The sequence below is a fragment of the Melospiza georgiana genome, chromosome 1 (genome assembly GCF_028018845.1).
Source record: "Melospiza georgiana isolate bMelGeo1 chromosome 1, bMelGeo1.pri, whole genome shotgun sequence".
NCBI lineage: Eukaryota > Metazoa > Chordata > Aves > Passeriformes > Passerellidae > Melospiza > Melospiza georgiana.
The window spans coordinates 25,635,865-25,650,411 of record NC_080430.1 but is presented as its reverse complement, the minus strand read 5'-3'; the positions used below and the strand labels follow the sequence as shown (position 1 = coordinate 25,650,411).

Sequence of the window (14,547 nt, the reverse complement as noted above, 5' to 3'; positions counted from 1 at the left end):
ACCCCATTTCCAGTTTGAGGGAGCTATATTTGAATGGCAACTGGTAATTAATTGTCTAGTTTATTGTGTGAATCCTGTAATGGAAATATGTGGCAGTTTTCCATTACTGTCTTCCTGTGAGATGCCCTAATGGTTTCAAATATTTTATCTAGACTGAGCAACAGAACCTTCAGTCACTGTTTTTCCTAATACAAAGGGAAAATCACATCTGTTACATGGTGTGAAACTGAAACTTCCCTGTTAGACATCTAAAAAAATACTTTGTTCCAGTAAGATTTTTGTTTCTCAGTGCTATCAGTACAGCTGGGCTGGACGAGCTGTTGTGTGTGTGTTCACAATGTATTTAGACTGCTTTCAGAAAATAACTTGTAGGGTGTCACAAAATGAATGCAGCTTTTGGTGCTCTGTCTTGCACACACCTTCCCCTTCCCTGAGAGTCCCACTATGACAGTGTGTCAGACACAAAGTGGTACATTGTAATTGCTGCTAAAAAGCCTTGGATATAAAAAGGCACTGAATAATGTGTTTACTATGTACTATACTCACAGGCTGCCTATGTGCAAGATATTCTGCTCTGATGTTACAAAAGGCATGCATTTTTAAGGCACTGTCAGACATTTCTAAGCCTGTTCCCCATCTGTGTATATGTCATATTGCTGATCTGCTAATGCATAGTAACACTAAGAAATTCCCACTGTGTCAAGATAACCCCAACAGAAATATGACATTTTCATATGGGGCCTTTGATGTGCTTGCTTTCTTTCAAAACTTAGCATCTTTATCATGTCTAAAAATTTTTTGACTGTGTTTCAGGGCTCTCATCAAAACAATAAAGAAAAGAAAATTTAATTTTGATGGTCACAGCATATAGAATGCACAGGTACTACTTTGAGATAGGTATGAGATCAAATGAAGGGTCCCTCTGCCTTCCTAAGATGCTGGAGACAGTAGACCTAGCTGTACCTGGTAAAGCTATAAAACCTAGTCTTAAAATTCATGCTGCCTTTCATAGAACACTGTTTGCTATCTTCCAGTAGATATATACAGCATTATCTGCAATTAAACTTACAAAGCACTTTTATACTATAAAATCATGTGTGAAGTAGAGGCAGGAAAAGAGAAAAATATTCTAGGTTTTGGTTGTTCAGATGGGTTTTTCTGGTGTTGGGGTTTTTTAAACTGCTGCCTATTCTATTTAATCTTTCTCTTTTCTACCTTGAAGTTTTATGGAAAACTTTGAGTTGTAACAGTCCCAATCAAATTTGAGTACAAAAGGAATAAACCAGATGGGAAAAAAATAACTTGTGCCAAGATAAACATATTTTTATTATGACTTTGCCAGTGTTTTTGCAAATGCAATGTTTTGGGAGCTGAAAATGGTTAAAAGGCCACCTTCAGATCAGTTCAGTGAAAATGCATTTGATTTGTCCTGCTAATGTTGGTTCCAAGATTGGAGGTTTATGCAGATCATCAACTGGACTACTTTTATACTATTCCTATCTTGATATTTTAGAATGTCTCCTTCTGTGATTTATTTGATAAAATACGACTTGAAAGTCATGTTATGTATAGCTTGGGTGTAATAAATATGTATATGTGATTTTAAAATTAATGACCTTTGTATTTGGAATTGTATCTGCTATATCAGACCTGCTTAATTTTGCTGGATTTGGTTTAAGATGTGCATTTAAAGTATATGGAACATTTTTTTAATCTCTGAAGCTACAAAGTTATTTGCCATAATGTTTACATAAAGCCACACATGTCTTATAGCAAGTTGTAAATATTATAGCAATTACAGAGATAATTTTGTAATAAAAAAATCCTGTTCATTTTATATTATTCTGTTTCCCTCATAGTGCTGCAGATAATGTAATATTTAATTACATAATTCTGAACGGCTTAATGGTTTTTCATTGAGGTCTGTTTTCACATCAGTTATACAAGTAACACTTTTTAAGAAACTCAGATTCTAAAATTTAACTTATTCTGTTTTTAGTTTTGAGCAACTGTATATGAACTTAGTGCTACTGTATTTTTAAATTTGAATATTCAGTCATATGATCATAATGCAGCATAGTTATCTTGGGTAAATGTTACATGCATGTGCACATCAGTATAAAGACATCAGTGTATGAACATAGTCTCCTGCTACCACAAACCAAATTATGCTTTTCTTCAATGCCTATTTCTTATTAAGAGGATCGGTAGGAACCAGTAAAGCTGATGGATGATAGCAGGATTGAAGAATGTACTAAATCAGACCATGCGCATTTTTCTCTGTGTTATTCTCACATTTAGTTCTTTAAGAAAATGCTTTTTAGCAGGTTGACTTTTAGAGGTGGAAACTTAATTGGTTTTGGGGCTTCTTTTCAACAAAATAAAACCATGGAGAGGTGAAAATGTCAGGCTTTGTAGAAAGCACCCAAATGTGATGCCTGAGCTGGCAAAACAAAGGGTTCTGCACCAGGAGCTCTAGCTGGGGTGATTTTCTCACATTTTTGAATGGTGTCCTAATTTCATTATGCTGATGAAGGCTTGCAACACCATTCTAGCTTCAGGCTTAGTTGGTAAGCTTTGCCTATTTTTAGGCTGTGTCATTCAAATGTTTACAAAATATCGACCATTCACTTCAAACAAGTGAAGCTGACAGTCAGAAATTCACACTTCCAGTTCTGTAACACATCACTTCTAACAAAATAAAATAGAAAATTCCATACCTGCATAGAAAGCAACATAACTTCCTTTGTTTTAAGAGCTGATGATTTAGCTGGGCAAAGAGCTCAAGAATGCAGTCATACATGTTTGAATGTTTTGCATTATTTTGATTCCTATCCCCTTCAGTCCTGCCATCTAATGCCATTGTTTTTGCTAGGAAAAGGTACTGAGGTTTTGACTTTTGGAGTGGATTCATAGTGTGTCTCACAAAATTAATTAGAAGGTCTTGATTTTTGTGTGAAGATGCAGAAAATAAAAGTCAGCTTAGGACATTACTGAAGCATATTTGGCAAATCTATATTAGTGTTTAAATTTAAAATGAGCTAGCATGAATTAAAAAGAAAAAGAAACAAATAAATATGGACAGTGGTAGCACTTGAAGTGGTAGCACAAAGTTTGTTCTCAAAATTGAATGTTTTAAGTACTCTCATTATATATAATAACACAAAATTGCTGTAAAAATCGCCTGTTTCTAGGTGCTGGTCTCTACATACATTTGTTGATTTGTTTATTTAATACCAAGTTACTCAATGCCTTAGAATTCTCTGTTTCCATGTTACAGGTCTGTTACCACAGCTATTAGGAGTAGCACCAGAGAAGGCCATAAAACTTACTGTAAGTTTGTAAATTGATTTTTTTCACATTTCTCCACATTGTAAAATGCAGCAAATTAAAATTGGCAACTGTTAATATCTGACTTGTGAACAGTAGAGGTGGTATACAAGTCTCATCCAGAAGTGTACATGTAAATTTTAAGAATCTTACTGAAAACTTATTTTTGGACTCACTCCAAAATAGAACAAGCTCATTCAACTTGTTCAGCTCATCTGCTTGTTTGCAAGTAGCATAGGCCTTTGGTTTCACTTCTTTGCAAATCAGAATAGTTATTTATTGGAGAGCTTTTGTTTTTGTGTCTCCACGTGGTTACTGTATGGATGATTCCAGTGCAAAAGGAGATAAATAATATGAGCATGTAGTGAACTGTTGGTAAGAAAGGAACTTGTTTGTGTGATTTTTTTTTCTAAATGTTTTACTTCTGTAATTTTGTTATTTCTTAAGTGTTTGTAAGGCACTTAAGAATTTCTAATTATAATCCAATCATAATATATTGTTTATTCACTGATAAGACAGTATTCATCAAAGCTAGTAGTATGCATTTTAAAAAAGGCATGTAATGCTACTAATTGAATTGCCATTGTGTTACAGCTTAGTATTGAACATTCTGATATTAATTTGACATTTTAATTTGTTAATTTTAATTTTCTATTAATTTGACACCTCTAAAATATTAATGTATTTTATAATTTTCTGATTTTAAAAATTACATTATTAGCAATGATTTGTTTTTTGAATAATAAGTATTTGAATTATACTGCAAATTCGTGTTAGAAGGAAGAACATAGCTTTAGAATATTTAATGTAAAATCTAAGACTTTGATTTCTTTGATATCTTGTAGTTTGCTAGCTTAGTGGGTATATTTGCATTTTCATTTGCACAGAATTTGCAGCTGATGAGTGTTTTCTCTGACCTTTTAATTTATCAGCTTTCATAAATGTTTGTCTTTTAAGGTTAATGATTTTGTGAGAGATAAGTTCAGGGCTAAAGATGGATCTGTCCCACTGGCTGCAGAAATTCTTGCTGGTGGCTGTGTAAGTATCTTTAATTTCCTTCATATGACATTCATGAGAGTGCAGTTCATAAGATTAATTGTGTGGACTAAGGCTTCTGTTTAACCACAGATCCGGTTCAAGAGCAGACTCTGCTAGAGCATCTCAGCTCTTTCCTAGATAGGCCAGCCGTTCTTGATGAAAGGGTAAATGTTCCTGTGCATCGTGCCTTTTAACTGCGCTCTCTAATTCTCACAGCTTGGAGTTTGTTTCCTTAATCAAGAATGTGTCTTTATTCATGTTGGCTGTAGCTTATGGCCTAAAGAGGATTCATGCTAACCTTTCCAGAAGTTAATAATTAGTTACTACTTTGTGGCACCCACTCTACCACGTCACTTCTTTCCTGATGTGTTATTGCACCCACTAATTTTCACTTTTTGCAGTGATACTGGCTTTTTAAAATGGCAAAGACTGCTCATGCTTCTTTGAGTTCGTTGCAGACGTAGGCTGTGTAATGTTAACTCAGAGCATAATGCATTCCTGAATGTAGGCTGTATTTAAAACCCACTAAGATTTTAAGAGTGTTTTCCTTGCACAAAGTAGTATCTTAATGAACAACTGGCACATTACTGGGTAAATGATAATACTTCACTACTTGGTCTAGTTCTGTCTGTTCATATTACAGCTTACTGTATCTGCTGTATTGATTTGTTCAAGCAAATGTAAATACTTTAGGTAAAATGAATAGTTGTTCAAAGACCAGTGCATTTTGCAGATAAAGAGCACTGTTTATTTAAAACAGCTTTGATCACTGGGGCAGAGCAATGTTGGTGTATTTTTAATCTATCTTTGTTTCTGCTGTCATAAGACAGATGAGGTCACATTTTCAAGCAGCTTCTACCTGTGTCGAAAACTACAGTGAGCAGCAACTTAAATAAAAATGCTTGCATCTTAACCTCAGTAGGTGCAGAGATTTGTGCTGTGTGTGCTTGCAGAAAGTGAACTACGATTATCTGAGCCTCAGGGTGTAGGGGCTCGCTTGCATTGCAGGCTGAGAAGCCCTGGCTTTCTGTAATTCTCAGGAGATGGGGCAGGATTTGGCTGCTGTCTCACTGCTCCTTCTGTTTGATCACTGACCTGTTGTAGACTGCCAGGTAGGATCCCCTTGTTCTGTAACTTTAGGAGCATTCAGGGAAGAAAAAAAGAAGGGGAGGGAGAGAAGAATGTGGGTCTCTAAAGCCCTAAATAAAAAGCATGCTGTAAATGAAGGAAAAATGCAATAAAGTGCTTGCAGAGTAAAAAGTATTTGCCCCTTGCACTAATAAAAAGTCTCATGAACATAGCAGCCATAGAGAATTCTGCGAAATTTTCATTTAAAATGTCATTTGATCTAGAGTTTTTATTTTACAGACTGCTGTGAATTTTTTAATGCAGTACAAAAAGCACTCTTTACAGAGACCTGTCATTCATGAGAATGCTGCAGCAAGCTTTTTGCCAGCAGTTCATTGAAAACTAAGGATCTGCTTTAAGAGATAGGTGATTTGAGATGTATTTTAAATGTGCTGTAAATGTTGGCTTGTCCTAAATTTATATTAACAGTGAGATGCTGCATGAAGTTGTAGCAGTAGACATGCAGTGGCAGAATGCCCTGAGTTTTCTTTTAACTGCAGTGCTCCACTTAAGGGCATAGTTTGGTGCCAGGTAGATAGGTTGCAACTTGTCTCTTCTGCAGGTGGTCTTTTGGCTCTTTTGTAATTTTAAACCCAATTCAGACTAGTAACAGAGCCTCTCATTATCAGCAGTTCCTAGGTTTTTTGGGGTGAATTTTTCTGTCATACTGTAAATATATGTGTCAGATATGAGATGCCAAAAACAGGCTTTTTCCTCTAGCTTTCAGCATTGTATTGGTCCAACTTTTAGTCCTTGTTTAAGCCATCGTGAAACCTGTGATTTCATTGTGGAAGCAGCACGGACAGTGCTGAATGCTCGAAAATTGTCACTCTTGGATTTTTACCTCATTTCACAATGTAGTAATTGCTTATGTGGGAGGCAAGAAGACAGGAGGGCATGATGTGTTAAAGTCTAAAAAGGGGAAGACAACTAAGATTAATTTTCTAAGACTCCTGCCCTATCACCTTTCCACGTTCTCCGTCTAGTTCTCAGCTGGGATTGTGTTACAAACACAGATTTAAATTTTTCTTCTTCAGTGCTTCTGTTTCCTTGGAGTGTATTCATTGCTTATGCAAGAGCTGAGTGCTAGGATGCATGCTAGTTTGTAATGTTTTAAATAGCAGCCCTGTGTATATGGTATAGTAATAATACCTAGGAAAGGGAGGACAAGCAGATCCTTGGATAGGTTGGATTGTTCAGTAACACAAAGGGCTTTGAAGGGGTCAGTATCACCTGAGTAGCTCCACTCTGCTGTTTGCCCAACCATTGCCAGGCATTGACTTTTGAGTCTCCAAGGAGTTCACTTTGCATCATAATTACTGTGAATTAGTACACATGGCTGACTTTTGCACTTGTAACTAAAGCTGATTGTTTCATTGAACAAGTCTTTTTCTGTTTTGTAAACTGTTTTCTCTCCTAAAAAAAAAGAAAGAAGAAAAGAAGAAAATAGATCTTTTATTTCATGACCTTGTGACACTTAATTCAGTTAACAGCCTGTTTCATAGCTTTTTATTACGTGAAGATGAAAGCGATAGGTTGGTTGAGATTTTTTTTTTGAGACCCCCAAGAATACAATTAAAAGTATAACCTTTATACTTAAGGAAGGCTATTATGTAAATTACTAACACAAGATTTCCATCTCCTTTGTTTGTAAGAAATTTTCCTAATGACTATAGTATTTGTTACCCATAAAAATGCGTGTAGCTTTCAGATTTGCACAATGCCTGACACCCACCATGAACTCTGATCTCTGCTTGCATTTTGGACTCTCATCACTCATGCAAATCCTACATAACCCTTATCATTATGAGGCTAGTAAAAATCTTCAGTTTCAAGGCAGGGTGTAATGATGCTGTAGAGCTAAGATCTGCTGAGCACCTAAACCACAAAGCTGGCTTAACCTTATTGAATTAAAATGGACACATATATGCTGGGTTTGATTTCTGCTAATGCTATAACTTACCTTCGGAATTCCTTAATAAAAGGATGTGTAAGCTGTAAGTACTGTACTATAAATATTTTTTTATAGTGGCAATAATATTGAAATTTCTGGAAGCTTTATTTCATGGTCTTTTACTTGATTTTATATTTTAAATAAAAAATAATTTTATATTTTTATATTTTAAATAAAAAATTAATTTTAAGTCATATCAAGTTTAGCTGCTTGCTTTTTTAAATCTTCATTCACTTACAGATATCTGTTGAAAGTAATCTGATTTTTTTATATAGCATTATATATTATTCTTCTTTTTTTGAGTTATATTAACACATGGAAGACTCTCTTTGTAAAAGTGTCATAAATACTATATTTGGGGTTTTGAGACATTACCTTTAATTCTATCTTTTTAGGTGAGACAGTAATTTTGCTTAGTACTTTAAATAAAGCAGTTCAACATTTAATGAAAAATTTACATTTGTGTAACTGGGAAGGAGATGCAAATATGCAAAATAAAGAGGGATATAAAGCATAAAAGAATACTAAGAAAAACACAAGAAGGATTACAGCATGACTAAAGGAATCGCTATATAATGTATGTTGCCTTGTCTGCATATATTAACACAATGATCTCGGTAAATAGGGGCGTAATTTTCAGCAAGAAAAGAGAACTACATTTTGCTTTATTAACCTTTCCTTCTGCTCTCCCCTCTCCTTCTGAACACACAGTCTTTTCCTTCCCAGCTGCTCAGTGTGTGCTCACTATTAGCCAGCTTAAATCATGTAGCACAGTACAATTACAGATCCCATACAGATCTGCTTTTGCTTAAATTGTCAAGGCAATTTTAGGCATATTTCGAGAGACTTTATAGGAATCATAATAAAGTTAAAATGCATCAGACCTGCTTGGGCAGCCTCAGCTCTGCTGTGGAACATAAAAATTAGATATGGTTAACATTGAGTGCAAAATCCTGCCCAGAATTAATTTTTATGCAGGAATGTGATGTGAAATTCCATGTGAATTGTGCCAAATAACAGATCCAGTGCAAGTAGTTTTATTAAGCTACTTAAAACATTTATTTTAGGTTTCAGAGAGTAATAAAGATAAGTTCACATCTGAGCTACATTTTCTTCGTGGCATTGCAGTGGAGACAGAGGATGTATAAATTGCAATTCCCACATTTAGATCTCTTACTTTCAAAAATTCAGACATTTGGAAGTTGTGGACTAAAGGAGATTGAAGGTGCCATTCTTGATTTCGTTATTATGCAACCTAAATATGTTAACATTCATCTATATTTGGCAAGAGAAGCTGAGCTATAGGTAAAATTAAACTGCACAGTGTATATGCCAGGGGAAAAAAAAACCTGCATGTATATCTGGGAAAAAAAACAAAAAAGAAGCAAACAATTGCTGTCACACATAAAAGCTTTGGTCTAGTTTATTGAGATAGCTAAATGAAGATGGTCATCTTGATGATTGCTCTTATGACCTTTGACAGCAAAAGGCATATGTCTCTTGAATGCTTAGCAGATTTGTTCTCAGAGGTCTGTTCTCCCTGTGGCTGGGGACCCATTACTTTCAAGGAGAGTCCTACCTTCTTGTGTATATCCAACTTTCATATCTGCTTTAAGGTAAACTTCAGAATCTTTTTTCTGAACGCTTTTTTCCCTTGATTAAATTTAAAGCTGTTTTTCGTGCATAAAATTGATGTTGTTCAATAAATTATTTAGATTTAAATTCTGTTTAAGATACTTAATATAATATAGCTGAATATACTATAATTAATTAAGTATTTTTAAAGTGTAGTACAGTTCTCTGAACCACTCTAATTGTAGTTATTTTCAGCATGCTGAAAATCATTTAAACTAATCATAAATTTTTGGTAAAAAAACCCCAGCTAGATCTGGACTTAAATTTTATTTCACATTTCCAAACTCACTCTATTTCAACACTGCTCTGTTTTAATTGACTCTGATAAATTTTCATCTAATTTTAGACGTAAGCCTTATGCTGAGGTTTGGGAAGGCAACACACAGTAACATGATAGCCCTTTCCAAGGAGTTGTACTAAAGGCTGGGAAAGTTACTGGTGTAAAGTTCCTGCTTCTCTTTGGCCTCACCCCATATTTCCTTGCAGGTTTGAATGTTCTTAAAACAAAAGTTTGCTGAAATTTTCATCCAGTCAAACCTACTTAAACTGGTCTTTCCTTAAATCAGTAATGAATTTTGCAGAACTTGATTTCATTTAGTTTTGAATTTTCCTTTTGCATTAGTTAATCTAATTTAAACTTTTTTCACAAAAAGTATTTTTCCATAACAAATAAGAGATTTGTTTCCCTCTTTTCTTTCTTTTCATTTCCTTTCTGCGTGAAAAAGAGAGACAGAAAAGTTTTCAAACTTTTTTTCAAACTGTAAAACAAGGAGGGATGCCTAGGTGTAGGTTGATAGTTTTCTGATTCCAGAACCAAACAATTCTGAATGCTTAAAAAGTCCATTTTTTCCCAACAAACTTACTTAATATTAATTCAACATGAAACTTATTTTTTTTTCTCATGTTATATTAGAAATAATGACTGCAAAGTTTTACATGAATGCACACTGCAGTTTAACACATGGATTTGTTTTGACAATTATATTTTATTACATGTCCCTTTCTCCTTTTACTTCTTCTTTTACTGGCAGTAAAATATTATGGTGTTTACCAGTGAAGGTTCAAAAAAACCCCAAATCCAAAAAGAAAGGCTCAAACTCAAATCAGGAATTAAAATCTAGCTTTCTGTGAGAAAAAGGAAGATATTTATGATGTCACAGTAATTTATGATGTGACCAAGAAATAATGGGACACAGTTTTAATACAGCTACCATGCCTTAGGACTTGAAAGGTCTGTAAATCATTAAATGATTCTACAGCTAGTCAAAATAGACAAGTAGAGCAGACAGAGCCAAACATTAACAGATTTGACAGGTCTGTAAGTTAATTGCTTTTATAATGCCAATCAAGTAGGCTCCACTTTGATTTTTTGGCTAGGCTTCTGAGAAGTGAATTACCTATAACGTGGAAAATATCCACAATTTTAATTGTTTTTCCCATTGCCGACTTGGTCTGTGCTTATAAACAAACCGTACTCCTGTTTGTTTCTGTTTAGCCAGGTCATTAATATTCTATTGTAGGACACTCCTCACAACTTGTATCTGAGTCTTGGAAATCCAATACAGTAGCAGGAATGTACTTGTGTTCAGACTAATTGCAATTCTATTTATGAGCACTTTTATGTGAGGATTTGACAGAGCTTGCTTTACATTTTATGTACATTTGGACATTAACAAGACTGTGATTCTAGCAGTGTTCCCTGTTTGAGCTGCACAAAGTAAAACCTTAGCCAGACCAAGGGAAGGCTGTCCTCAGAAGACAAGAAAGATTAGCTAGAGAAAACCAGAATTCTGCCTGAGCAGCATGAAAGCTGTTTCTGTGATAGGCTGATCAGGGTAGTGAAAAGCATATGATTGAGGGCTCAGGAAATCTTGTGATCTGAAGAAAAGGTATTTACTATATGAACTCCCATTGCTAAAGAGCATTATCAGAATGCTGTGTAGATAGGACCACAGATGAGAGAACACAAAATAGCATGAGATGGCTTGTCTAGATTTTTGAGGCCTGGCTTTATGGAATGAAAAGGTAGCATAGAACCAAGCTTTTGAGAATCCAGTATGCTTTGCTTCTGAATAGAGTACCACGAAATCAAGGTGGTCACCTTTGAGATCTGTAAGAAATTAAGGTGGTCACCTTTGAGACTGTAAGAAAAACAATCATTTTGGACTGCTGCCTGTTACTTGGCAGCTTTTCTGGTAACAGGAGAGTCCATAGTGAAGTCCCCTGTGCAGCAGTTTGGCATAATTCATCTAATGCTCTTGGGACCTACTGCCATACAAACACCAAAACTTTTAGAGGTAGTTTGAAGCACTGCAGTAAATGTGGCTTCTAAGCTTTGCTCTGTTGTAGAGTTGCTATGTGGTTTTGAGGTAAATCATTGAACAGTTCTGTGCCTTAGTTTCCCTTTATTACACAATGAAGATGGTAATTCTTCCATTCTTGAAATCATTGGTACATTTTTAATTTAATTTTTTATGACAATGAGCAATCTTTATTTAGTGTCTGTACTTTAGGAATGTTGACTTTAATTAGGATTAATGGATGCTATGAAATGCACAGGAAAACAAGCTGCATCTGGAAACTTAAAAGGAGTAAGGGCTTGGGCCAGAGTATGATATACAGTAGGACTGAATATGATAAACAGTTGACTAAAAATCTTGGAATTTGTACCTCCTTGTCTTTTGTAGATTAAACAAGTAACCAAGACACTGTGGACAATTTGTTTTGCAGAGGTTGTTTTTTGGTAATTGTATCATATATTGTTTATGTATTTTTATGATTGCCATTAATTGCTATAATTGCTATCCCTGGGTGATATTGTTGAAAAACATTAACACTCTAATAACACCTTTCTTTATCCATGAAACCATAAAAGGGGATATGTGATAAGTTGGATGGGATGCAGAAGCAAGATCTAGGCTGACCCTAAAAGATGTAACTGAGAGCAGGAAGGGGGGCTACAATTTGAAATAGATAATAAGGTTAATTAGAGGAGCAGGAACATTTGATGGTCAGTAGCACTGAAAGGAAAAGAATCTAGTACTTTCTTCTGGAGTGGAAAACACAGAATTTCCTTCTTTAATTGCAAGCTGTATTCTCTTCAGAACATACACCAAAGCTTTCAAATGGAGATGTGAAAGCCTGAGGAGAGTTGTGTCTGATGTGCTCATTTCTTATTTAATCTCATAAGGACACAAAAAGCAGTTAGATTAAAGAGAACAGGAATTTCTTCTTCTCAGTGTGATGAGGGGGTGAAAAACTGTTTATTTTCCAGCAAGTTTATTGCAGAGTGATTTGAACACGAAGAAATAGAAAACATTTTGACTTCTTAAACTGAAATACTGTTAAATGCTTGTTACTAAAGCAATTTTTTTTTAATTACAGAGTAGGCTTTATTTCTCCATGGACAAAAAAACCCAACCAGTCCTCAACTATTTCTACTTCTTCCTTCTGTTCAGTAAAGTAGGAAAGTAGCAGGAGACATGATAGACAGTACTGAATTACTGTGCAAGACTATACTGCCATCGAGAGGTGTTGGGTGATATCATACCAATTGCAGAGTTGAAGAACCGCAAAAATGGGGAAAAACCCAGTATCTTTTTAAAAATTCACACGTGTTTGGTTGCATAGCTAGCTGACTTTGTTAAAGCACATTTAAAGGCATGCACATTTCTAGTTGTGCTTGTATGAATTGGATCACAGTGATATTTCCCTTTTATTTTCTTGCTCTAAGTCAAACAACCATAAGTGCTTGTGATTAGGTCAAATGTTAAATTCTTTCAGAGTAATATGGGCCCTTTGAGATATTTATCTATGCAGTACCTCTGGTTATCTATGCCTATAAATATCTCAAAATTGTAGTTTTTACTTTAATCACATGATAATAACGGAAAAGTAATAGATTTACTTATACAGTAGATTTACTTATACAGTCAGATCATTTGTTTAAAAATTGATTGGAAGATGTGATAAAGAATTCAGAGTTGAGGGTAGCCAGGTTTGTAACTTCAGTACAGAAAATTTTGTGTTACTGGGAACCATCTGTATTAAACATTTGATGTATTTGATTTTTCTGACACTTAGTGGAGAAATCATTAAGCTTGAGCAACCCAAGCTTAAATGGTGTTTATTCAGGGCAAAGAAAAAAAAATTACTTTTCAAATTCTTCCCTTTGGGAGTGTATTTAAAAATCTTATAATTAAATACATTTTTGACTGCAAAAGCTATAAAACCAGAAGGAAGTATTCTTCAACTTTTGGCCAAACAAAATGAAGGAACAGGGCAATACAATGTGCTGAGGATGTTTTGTCTGGTTTTTTTTTTTTTTCCATACCAGTTCATACCAGTACCTTGAAAAGACTGGAAAAAAAACAGATTGATAAGATTTCTTTCATTGCATTCTCTAGGCAAAAATTGAGAAAGGAGACAGAAGCTGTACTATTGTGATTCAAGCTACTGATTTGGAGATGAGGATATCTGGAGACTCTTACAAGTTGTGAATGTTTGAGCAGGGAGGAAATGCACACACTGGTCATACAATTAAACTGTCTGCCTCAAAACCCCTTCTTGTAAAACCAGATTCATTGTACTTTCCTCACAGAAGCACTGGGAGGAAATAAATTAATATTTATGAGACGCTTGCATTACTGTGATGATGAATAACACAATAGGAGTTACCAGAACTAGATAAGCAAGAAATCATTTCATTAGAGAGTACAGTAGCCATCTCTGGTTTGCTTCCCCCCCATTTTGAGAGCAAGGAGCTGCAGTTTCCAGCACAGATGCTCAAATAACAGAATGATCAAAGCTCCCCACCGAGACACTGTACTTGTTACCACTGGAACTGCCTCTGCACAGGCTGATAAACCAGCCTTCCTCTGCATCACAAGGCAGGCAGGTGGTGAAACCCTCCTACTGAGACCTCTGTCAGGTATTGTCTGCCTTGGCGCGCTCAGTTATTCTCTGTTTGATTTTTGGAGTATGTCTTAGATCAAATTCAGAGCATGGCACAGGTTGTTCAGGGAGTTCTGGGATAGTATCTGGACAGTCTGGAAACACCTCACTGGAAATGACCACTGTCTCTCGTCAAACCTGCTGTGTGGGCAGCAATATTGATAGTCCTTTTAGTGCTGCGTGGTGCATGCAGGTCTCTGTTTTAAAAATTTGAATGTAGTGAGCTTGGTTGCATGAAGTAGGTAAATAATAGTATCTGTGTTTTTTAATAGCAAGCTGAAGCAGAGGAAGTCCTGTGTGATTTAGCCAGAGCAGCAAATGTCTAATGCTGGAAGTGTCTGCACAGCCAGGCTGGACATGCAGACATAGGCATTTATATGCACTTCCTAGCACCTGAAGTACTTCCCATCTGTTTGTGTTGGAATTAGATTGTATTGAAATAATTTGCCATTATTCTCCTTTAAAATCAGAGATACCGTTCCACTTCCTTTCTTTATAATGGCATTCAC

The 14,547-nt window shown here is 35.3% G+C and overlaps 1 protein-coding gene across 5 annotated transcripts in view; it reads left to right on the top strand.

The window, feature by feature from the left end:
* The window catches only part of SLC25A13 (solute carrier family 25 member 13), a 99,008-nt gene that overhangs the window by 65,816 nt on the left and 18,645 nt on the right, over positions 1–14,547 (top strand). For all 5 annotated transcript variants that reach the window (XM_058026398.1, XM_058026416.1, XM_058026424.1 and 2 more), the window contains 2 exons: positions 3,281–3,333; positions 4,288–4,368. In XM_058026398.1, coding sequence (XP_057882381.1) covers positions 3,281–3,333; positions 4,288–4,368 — 134 coding nt within the window. The remainder of the gene's footprint in view (positions 1–3,280; positions 3,334–4,287; positions 4,369–14,547) is intronic.